Consider the following 10,539-nt stretch of genomic DNA (forward strand, 5'->3'; position numbering starts at 1 on the left):
CGATTAACCGCACCGGTGTGCACCGGTGCGCCTTTTCATCCTCGATAAACCACACCAGTGCGCACCATGTGTCCTCGATAAACTGGGGCGCACAGACGCGGGGCAGTTTTTTGTTGCCCCCTTGCGCACCGTGAGAGTTGACGGTGCGACGGAGTGCAATCCCGAGATGCATCGCGGACGACACCGTCCAAGTGGCTTCCTCTGCTGTCTGCTGCAGCAACGGCGCATCGGTACAGTGAATTGTAGCATCGGTGCACTCGTGTGAAGGCGGAACGGGGTTTATATTGTTGCTGACAAGCATGAATTTCTTGCGAATTAATCAGACAGCAATGCGACGGGCTCATAACGGGCGTTAATAAGGGCCGACGATGGAAAATGAGGACGCAAACTTCGTGTACTGCAAAGAAGGCTGAATGCATGGCCAGCCAGTTGGAGCTTTGCATTTGTTTCGTTCGATTGAATTACACGAACAGTTAGTGGAGGGCCTAGACCACGAAGACCTACATGCTTTGCTGTGGCGGAAGGGCGGAACATAACTGGCACTCGCGTTATGGCTCTCAGAACGAAGATCAGAAGCAGCTTGTAGGCAGCTGTTTAGTGGAAGCGGTGAAGTGCGTTGTCGCGTATGTGTGACGGATATGGCTTGCGTGTACATATAATCATTAGATTTCAATAAATATCACTTTGTAGTGGCACTGTGTCATATTACGCTGCTTTTTAGCCACTTGTGAACGTTTTGATGAGTCAATTGCTTTCACAGACTAAGAGATGGCGCTAGGGTAGAACCGCTCAGTTTGTCCTTGATCAATGCACCGTGCCGGTGCGCACCGTCGTTGGACACCGTGCACCGTGCCGGTTTTGGGGGCAACCCCGGTGCATGTTTATAGAGGATGCTATAAGCCATGCACCATTTTTACTTGCATGGAAAGAAATCACGTTTTGGTTCATATTTTGTCCATCATTTTGGTTTCATTTGTCCATGACTGTACATTAAGTTCGTATTATCAGTACCGCAAATTTGAACAGGCGTGCATGGTAGACATCAAAATGAGCATGTGTACTTAGCCTTAGTATGATATAAAAGATGGGTTGTGCATGGTACTACAGGACACCGTTAGTGCATTGAAACAAAAATGAAAGTGGCCATCGGGAAGGAGGCGCAGGAAGGAGTGGACATTTATGCTGGGTGGCCTCCTTAGTCCAGGTAGCCACGTGTTTTCGCTGCTCTTTTTAATATATTTTCCCAGGACAGCGGATCACGTATTATTTGGGGATTCATCCCCCGTGGAAAAATCGGGACTGTGGCAGACAAAACCATCAAGGCTGTTTGTCCTTCAAGGACAAATGAGAGAAAGAGATAGAGAGAAACTTCTGTTGAGTCGCGGACCATAGTTTCTTGGAGGTGAACATGCGTCAAGGTAGCAGGCCCGTGCAAGCCCTCTCCATCACGTCCACGGGCGCTTTTGGGCGGAGGACGCGAGCAGTATGAAGGGGCTTTGCTTTGAAAAGTAGTGTGCAATGAGGGGTAAGGTTATTAACCATGCTTTTTTCATGGTTGGCTTTTGTACTCTTGGCGTTCTTAGTACTTCCACATTGTCGAAATCCGGCCATGGTGCGTGGGACCTCAAGATGTCAAATGCGAAATTCTGAATAATAAGGAAATATTTATAGTAAAAAGAAACACTGTCCAACTAATGCTGCAGAAAGGATACAAAATTAATAGGCGCGTAGCTAGAATCCAGAAGCAAGCCATCAGAAGTACCGATTGGATGGAGCCAAGCGCCACTGACATCATCCACAGGCGGCGCAAGCAGCGCCCAACCTGCTGGTCACGTCAACGTCACAAGAGTTTCGGAAGGGGTCCCTCCCGGATAATTGTTGTGCTTGAACGCATGGGTCGTTTTTCTGCTCGGACCGGTGAGTTACTATAGAATGTGAGTGCATCGCTCACGTCATAAACGAGGCGTCCGCGTTGGAGTAACTCTGCCGTGTCAACCATGTCTCTCAACATACGCGAGAAGCAAATCGCTGCGTTGAAGCAGATGCTGAACTTCAACGTTCCCCAACCAAAAGGCTCATTTGCGGAGCCTGTCTGGAAGCTCCTGGTGTACGACCGTTGCGGGCAGGACATCATATCGCCCCTCCTTTCTGTACGGGAACTGCGGGACATGGGCATCACATTGCACATGCTACTCCACTCGGACAGGGATCCTATCCCGGAGGTGCCGGCGATTTACTTTGTTGCGCCCACTGACGAGAACGTTACGCGGATATCGCAGGACTTCCGAAACGAGTTGTATGACCAGTATTACCTCAACTTTGTGTCACCGGTGTCACGCCAGCACCTTGAAGATCTGGCTTCGGCAGCCCTGCAGGCCAACGCCGTCGCCAACGTGTCAAAGGTGTTCGACCAGTACCTCAACTTCATCACGCTGGAAAACGACATGTTCTTGTTGAAGCACAGCGACCGGGACACTGTTTCGTACTACGCTATCAACCGCGGCGATGTGAAGGACACGGAGATCGACGCGATCATGGACAACATCGTCGACTGCCTGTTTTCCGTCTTTGCAACGCTAGGGACAGTGCCGATAATTCGTAGTCCCAAAGGAAACGCTGCTGAAATGGTGGCGGAGAAGCTTGACAAGAGAATGCGCGAGAACCTGCGCGACTCTCGAAACAGTCTCTTCCTGGACTCGGCCCACGGCAGTGGCCAATTCAGTTTCCAGCGCCCTTTGCTGGTTGTGCTCGACCGAAACATGGACATGGCGACCCCCCTGCATCACACGTGGACGTACCAAGCCCTGGCGCACGACGTGCTGGGCCTCAGCTTGAACCGTGTCACCCTGGAGGAAGCTGTGCCACTTCCGTCCTCCGAGCACGTGGGCGCGAAGCCGAGGAAAAAGACCAAAACGTTCGACCTGACTCAGTCCGACAAATTCTGGCAGCAGCACAAGGGAAGCCCCTTCCCCACAGTTGCCGAAGCAGTGCAAGAGGAGCTGGAAGCATATCGTGCCCAGGAAGACGAGGTGAAGAAACTGAAGGCAGCCATGGGGCTGGAGGGCGATCGAACTGATGAAGCCATCACGATGCTTTCTGACAACACAGCGAAGCTAACCTCGGCTGTTAGCTCACTGCCAGAGTTGCTTGAACGCAAACGGCTCATCGACATGCACACCAGCATAGCTACCGCCATTTTGGAGCACATCAAGGCCCGAAAGCTGGATCTGTACTTCGAGACGGAGGAGAAGCTCCTCGGAAGACAGGCTTTGGATCGCTCCCTGCTGGACCTGATCAACGACCCTGAAGCCGGCACGGCGCAGGACAAGCTAAGGCTGTTCCTAATTGCCTTCGTGCTTGGGCTAGACGGAGCGCAGGAGTACGAGGAGGCCCTGGAGAGAGCGGGCTGCGACCTGGGTGCGCTGCGGTACCTGCGCCGCTGGAAAGACTTTAGCCGTGTCACTCACCCCATGGGCTCGTACGGCGGGGGTCCCCGCACAGTGGGCATGTTCTCCAAGCTCATGAGCCAGGGCTCGCAGTTTGTCATGGAAGGCGTCAAGAATTTGGTGGTCAAGAAGCACAAGCTTCCAATCACGCGGCTCCTCGATGCCCTCATGGAGCTCAAGTCTCTGCCCGAGACGGATGACTTCCGCTACTTGGACCCTAAGCTGCTGGGACGGGCTGAACCACGGGCCCAGGCACCATTCCAGGAGGCAGTAGTGTTTGTGTTGGGAGGTGGAAACTACATCGAGTACCAAAACTTGTTGGACTACACAAAGGGCAAATCCAAGAAGGTGGTCTACGGCTGCACACAGCTCGTCAACGCTGCTCAGTTTGTGGAGCAGCTGTCTCAGCTGGGGGCTGAAATTAAGTAGTCTTTATATTGTGCCTCTTGTGCGAGGAAAAAAACACCATGTTGGTGTACTAGGCTTCAGGCCAAACATGTAGCTCTGGGTGTAAAGGGCAAATAAAGCTGCTGGTACCATCTAACTTTTTAAATAACTCTCTATCCTCCTTCGAAACCTGTGGCTCCACTGCTTGTTGTGTAACCATGTCACGTAATTGACTGGTGGTTACTGAAACTGCTTGTCAGATGTAATGGTAAACTGTTGCAAGTGGTAACAGAAATTTAATTTTGTTAAAAAGAAATCAATGGACAACATGCCTCTTCTATGACCCCGTTTCATTTTTCATGTTATTTCTTTCTTCGTAAGTGAGAGGTAGCCTTTTAATTAAAAACTTGAGCTGTTGTTGTATGTGCAAAAAGTAATGCATTTGTTCTTTATAAAATAAAGACAAGAGCGAACCCGTATATTAATCCAGGCCCTGCATGCAAGTCGGTCACACTTTTTTTCAGAAAATTTCTGTAACACTTGCTGAATGTGAGCGTGAAACGGCTTGAACAGTGATGACAGGAGAGCACACGAACATAATGTTGTGTCTGTGTGCTCTTTTCTGTCTTGTTTATCAACTTTTTTCGCTTCCTTTCACGCTCGGATATGTACCAAAGTTAAGTGGCGCGCATACAGTCTGTGTTGCAGTTGTTTTATTGTATTATTTTTGAAGTTTGTCTGGCAGTTTCATGAGAGACTCTTGCTAATATGAGAACATTTCACTTCAAAAATCAATAAGTTAAATGTACACAATACATTCGTTTTAATGCTCAGGATATTGGCTCATTGAGTGGTCATTATGAGTACGAGGTCGCGGGTTCGATTCCCGGCCGCGGTGGTCGCTTTTCTGATGGAGGCGAAAAGCAAAAACGCCTGTGTGTACGAGATTTCGGCGCACGTTAAAGATCCCCAGGGGGTCAAAAGTAATCCGGAGCCCTCCACTACGGCATGCCTCATCGCCTGCGTAGCGTCGGCGAGTTAAACCCTACAATCAATCAAGTGGTCATTAGGCACCTTTTTTGAATTGGTGTACCTATGAAGGCCAAGAAATTTTTAGTTTGGCTGTAGCAGAGTGCACTAATGCCTTTTGAATTTTTTATTTCGAAAGTATTTATTCTAGCCCGTATTCCATTTCCTACAGTGTTACTGGAATTGAGGGTAAAATCGTGCACCTTGCAAACCAAGTGCTGCGTACTAAAAATATCGGCCAAGTTTTATCCTTTGCGTCTAACATTCATTGCCTCCAAATTTCCTATTTACTTCTTTGTCACTTTGGCTTTCGCTATAACGTTTATTTACGGACTAGAAATACCGTATTTACTCCCCTTTTTTCCCACGATCACGATGCCGAAAGTGAGGGGGGTGGGTGCATTTACTGATGTTTTATGTGGCAAACATTCCAAAGAAAAATAGGTGCAGACAGTGAACCAATCACTTACATCTCCCTCACCCTCACGTACTCGAATGGTAGTCGCCCTCACCACCATTAGAGTACGTTGTGCCGCTTGGGCCGCACCTCTCGGTATCCCGCAGCACGCCCTCTTCTGTTCCGCTGAAGTGGTTTGTAATTGAAAACTTCACAAATGACTTGGCCAAAACGTCAACTCGGGCCCGCTTCCACACGTCTGAAAGCCACCTTGTGATGGTTGCTTAGAAAATCAAGTGCTTAGATTCGCATGCAGAATTTTCTTTCAATTTTTTTCCCCCAAAGTAGGGGAGGGTGCTTAGAATCGCAAAAATCGGTAATACTACAGGCGTGCTCCCCAGCTATTTGCAAGTGCTGTTACATTGTGATTAATGCATAATACTACAGGCGTGCTCCCTGGCTATCTGGAAGTGCCAATACATTGTGGTTAATCCATTGATAATTACAATCGACAATTATCCGAAATTGTTCTTCTGTCCCAATGGTTTACTGTGAATATACATAACATAATGGCGTTACAAGACTGTGCTGGTGTTGCATGGTTTGTTGAGAGAATGAGAGGTTCTATGTCCTTTTATGATTGAGAGGTCTTATTTGTAATCACCTCCTAAAGTTAAAAAAGGCCAGCAGGCTACATTTTGGGGAAATCTCTTGTAACACAATAGATACAGAACAAAAAATGTGCGCTCGTGGCAAAGGTGAATGCAGCACAGAATGTGCTGTGTATGGTCGGCTGTATAGGATGCCTACAGTTGTAAGAGTTGTTTCACAGCCCCCTTTTGTGTACAAAAGGTGCCTAATGCATCTACTTTTGATAGCTTTGTCAGTGCCATAGCTGCCAAACATGCTGGCAGGCACAATGTTATGTAACATATCGCTTGACTAGATGCCCTAGCAGTGGTTGTGGCCATGGCAACACGTCATTGGACTAGATATTTGCCGCTTTTGGGAGCAAAAATGATTGGATAAGCAGAGCCAACTCTCTGCACCAGAAGGAGCAGCGGTGGCTGACTGAGAAAAAAAGTTACTCTGCTGCGCAATCTTCCCAGTGCTCCTGCTAAGAGCCTTTGACGTTCAAAAAAAGCAGTTGGAATGAACTGCACCACTTCCCGTATTTCTGTTCATAAAAGACTAAAGCTACATGCACATTTCAATACAAGTTTTCCTTAATTGACTTTAAACATTACTTTAAAGTTTGAATGTTTATAATAAAACATAGCTCTGTTGCCACCAGCACACTCAGCCAAACTTTATGGATCAAAGTATTTCACTACTTTCATTGCGTCATCAAATGTACAACCACCCTTTCCAGGTAGAAAGCACATCCTTTGCTACAAAAAGAAAACAAATTTTTAAGGGAACCCTCTTACTTCCCTATGCTGTACCAAGTTGCTAAGACAAGGTTCTAAAATATCAGTATTTAGAAAAGTTGTGCATTTCCCTTATACAGTGCTCTAGATAAACGAAGTGTATGAACTGTGTGAGAACAGTGAGCCTATCAACCAACAGCAGGGAACTGCCCCTTGGCAGCAATGATGGAACAAAGTGAAAAGTCGGGCAGGACCTACCTTTGATGACTGTTGGTTCGATGTGATGGGATCAGCATTCTTTGAGTTGTGCAACAGATTTGCAAGGACCAAGTGAATGCACTTCCCACCACCCTCCTCAGCAGAGGGATTAAATTGCAGCTCTTTGCACACTCCGAGGTTGTCAGAAACACGCTTAGATCAGAAACACCGGAGAATCCAAAAGTTGGGGAAGTAGCCCAAGAACACTACTGGACTTGTAAAAATGAAATGCAATGGTATGCTGCCTGGGGAGGCCTGCAGTGCTACGGAAACAGTAGCTGCCAGGCCATTGCATGTGCTTTCAGCTCAGCCCATTACCAGAAGCAGCACCCCAGCTCAGAGCATGCTTTCTATAAATCGCTACCCTTGCTTATTACACTTGTCTTGGTCCGTCTGTTTCGTGCTCATATATAGCTAGTTATGCACACAGGTCCATTGGAACAGGCGGGTTTTAATTTAGGCGAATTTTTTCACTAAGTGGCTTTGCGACAGTATTCGCAAGCCTGGAGGTGTTCTGTAAATTTGGGAAGATTGCCCGAAACGCACACACAAGGAGCCAGGCACTCGCAGGTAGAATATGCTAGTTTGTTTTCCAGTCAGTTTTAATGGCTTGCACAGCCCTCACAGCTTCTATCATTCATTTCTTCTGCAACTTTAGCGGCCACACCTTACTGTTGTGATTTAGGGTTGGAAGACTGGTAGATGAGATCTCGCTGTGACAAGCAACAAAGTGACAACATCTCGTTTCACAGTTTTGGAGGAACGCATCAGTGAAGCCTTTTTTATTTACTTATTTAAATACAGTATGCATAGAACAGGCCTAATAGGCACGAAATGGAAAAAAGAAAACATAGCAATGCAAATCAGTTTTCTTTGATTATAAGAAAACCCTATGGTGTTATTATGCTGCTATTTTTGTTCACGAGATAAACAGATTTATTGCTTGTGGGGTTTAGTGTGCTGACGCTACATAGGCGATGAGGCATGCCATAGTGGAGGGCTCCGGATTATTTTGACTGCCTGGGGATCTTTAACGTGCGCCATAATCTCAAATACACGGGCATTTTTGCTTTTCGCCTCCATCAGAAAAGCAGTCATGAGATAAACAAAAAAAGTACTCCAAGTTTCTAAAATATTGCAATTTTTAAAATTTACTTGTAAGTGTAGCACTTAAAATGCAAAGATTTTAAAGTGTTCCTGTGCATTTCTTAAATAACATCAAAGCTGTAGCATCTTGAGTGCTTTGATACTGAGCACTTCAGTACAAGAAGAAATAACACACAAAGATGACACATGGTTTATTTTGTTGTAGCATGTTTGCAAAACTTGGATGGGACTTTGCCAGGCCAGATGAAATTCGTACAGCTTAAACACACTTGTGCTGACACTCGCAACGCAAATACGAATTTTATCTGTCACTACAGCACATTTATGGTCATATTTACAGTGAAATAACAAAATGAAAGCCTGCAGCTGGCATGCTCTGCACATAACATGGTAACTAAGATGATCAGACCTTTGCCTAGCAGATGCAAAGGGTCCTGGTTAATTCGCAACACTCACAAAAGGGGGCACAACAGACATAGCCATAAAGCACTTCATTCGACTTCTCGGAGTTCTCCCCGTTGCAATGATACACTTGGTGTATGTGCAGCACTTCCCATAAAATCACTTGCAGATGGGACTCTTTTAAAGAGCCTTTGAGGAGCCTACGAGTCCCTTGGCTTCTTAGCAGGAGGTGATTCCTCAGTCTCCTGGAAGACTGGCTTAGGCTGTGTTGTGGCATAGGCAGGGGTCACCCAGTATGGGTTCTCAGCTGCCTCTTTGGCGTACTTGAGAATAGCCTCACGGGGGTCGACATTGTCGTCAACACGCTTGGTAGTGCCTAGGTTGCGCACGATGTAGGAGGAAAGTGTGTTGCCCGCCGATGCAATGCGCCCGCCCTGGCCAGGACCTGTCACAGGCAAGTCGGGCCTCTGGGAGAGCACGGGGTCCTTGCGTGCCTTTTCGAGCCGCTTGCGCGTGCTGCGTGGCCGCTCCTCGCGGAAGAGGGGCAGAGCGTGCGGTGTCAGCACCTGTGCCTGTGTGAGCCCCTGTGGCGCTGGTCGGGCTCGGGCTGCCTTGGACACGCACAGCATGGCGCCATGGTGGCTGTGTGCTGGGTCGTAAAGCAGGCGCACATCGCCACAGGCCAGCCCGGCCAGGAGCTGGTTAAGCCGTGCGTGCCAAAGGAGGCGGGCCACGGGCGCCGGCTGCGGAAGTCGCAGCACCTCTTGCAGCGTGTCCCGCTCAAAGAACACCAGCTGGCCGTCACCCGAGCGGTTGGACGTGGCCGTGTAGAGGAGCCGGTCGTCCGGGCTGAAGCCACAGTCGGTGGCCGGGTACAGGTTGTCCAGTCCCCCGAACGTGTGCAGCGCCGCAGGCCGCAGCGCTCGCATGTCCCACAGTTTGAGCGTGTCGTCGCACGCCCGCGTGGCCAGCTGGCGGCCGTCTTGGGCGAAAGCGATGCAGCTGATCTCGGTGCCCCGCTGGTGCGCCTCACGCACCGTGTGGCTTGGGTGCACCAGAGTGCGCCGTTGGTCCCAGAACTGCAGCGAGCCATCCTGGCAGCCGGCGGCCATGAGCTGGCCGTCCCGACTGAAGCGGCACGTGGACGGAATGGCTCGTAGGCCGCCCTGCTGCTTGGTCTTGACCACGGCCTTGTGGCAGCTGGGTTTGTCTACATTCCACAGCCGCAGCGTGCCGTCGTTGGCGCAAGTGAGAAAGTCCTCGCGAGTGCGCGGGTGCCAGCAGCCGTAGTTGAGCATGGCCACATGCCCCTTGGTTCTGGCCATGTCTGTGATGTACTGGTCTCCTTTGACGCACTCCATCACTTCGAATCCGTCTCGATCCAATACCTTGGCCTGCGCGCTCCCGGATGCGACCAGGATGGTGTCACCCGTGCAGCTGTACTCAAGGTTTCGGATCTGGTGGCAATCACAGGGACGGAGCGTGCGGAACGGCTGCAGCGAAGAATCCATGCCGGCAAAGTCGAACAAAGTGATGTCAAAGTCGTACCCGCCAGTGACGAGACGAGCTCCATTGGGATCCAGAGCTAAGGCGGACACGATCTTTGTGCCATGTCGAAGCGTAAGGTGGTCCTTCACGGGAATCGCACGATACGCCGTAGGGTTCTCCGGAGTATCCTCATCCTCTTCATCTGAGCTAGCTCCATCAGCTGTCGCTGATAAAGAGATTGGTGGACCCACCATCTCATCTTCGCTGTCTTCCTCGCATTGATCAGCTACTGCGGCTGCAGAAGTGCAGTGATCGGGTGCCTCATCTCCGTCGTTGCTCTTAGGACAACTTGTGGGTAGGCTTTGGTCTCCAGTGACATTTGCATCTTTGCTTCTGCTTATTGCGGTTTTTCGGGCTTCTTCAAAAATGGCATTAAGGTCAAACACACGCGCTTTTTTTGTAGAATTCGGAACAGAACCACGCTCACTCGCACTTGCATCTGCCATTGCGTTTGCTTTGTGGCTGCTCGGTGGCCCGATCTGGCTTGATCTGGCGATCTGGCTTCGTTTGTGTTGTCGCAAAGGAGGAGACCAGACTCCATGGAGGAAAGAATACTCCAGACTCCGAGCTCCGATCTCTTTGGTCGTAGAGTTTC

General features: G+C 49.3%; 2 protein-coding genes across 2 annotated transcripts; one reads left to right on the top strand and one right to left on the bottom strand.

The window, feature by feature from the left end:
- The first annotated feature begins 1,786 nt into the window (after positions 1-1,786).
- Slh (sec1 family domain containing Slh) lies at positions 1,787-3,990 on the top strand. The gene has a single exon (XM_077687751.1). It carries the CDS (start codon positions 1,998-2,000, stop codon positions 3,873-3,875), a length of 1,878 nt encoding a protein of 625 aa, XP_077543877.1. The 5' UTR covers positions 1,787-1,997; the 3' UTR covers positions 3,876-3,990.
- Positions 3,991-8,168: 4,178 nt separating this feature from the next.
- On the bottom strand, positions 8,169-10,437 carry LOC144155997 (WD repeat-containing protein 70). The gene has a single exon (XM_077687752.1). It carries the CDS (start codon positions 10,388-10,390, stop codon positions 8,597-8,599), a length of 1,794 nt encoding a protein of 597 aa, XP_077543878.1. The 5' UTR covers positions 10,391-10,437; the 3' UTR covers positions 8,169-8,596.
- Positions 10,438-10,539: the final 102 nt, after the last annotated feature.

Source organism: Haemaphysalis longicornis, unplaced genomic scaffold, assembly GCF_048455015.1.
Source record: "Haemaphysalis longicornis isolate Haplotype H1 unplaced genomic scaffold, Haemaphysalis longicornis Haplotype H1 scaffold_1, whole genome shotgun sequence".
NCBI classification, from domain to species: Eukaryota; Metazoa; Arthropoda; class Arachnida; order Ixodida; family Ixodidae; genus Haemaphysalis; species Haemaphysalis longicornis.

Bases quoted from the DNA above. Each gene is read 5' to 3' on its own strand.
- Slh (XM_077687751.1), top strand. From the start codon at position 1,998: ATGTCTCTCAACATACGCGAGAAGCAAATCGCTGCGTTGAAGCAGATG.
- LOC144155997 (XM_077687752.1), bottom strand. From the start codon at position 10,390: ATGGCAGATGCAAGTGCGAGTGAGCGTGGTTCTGTTCCGAATTCTACA.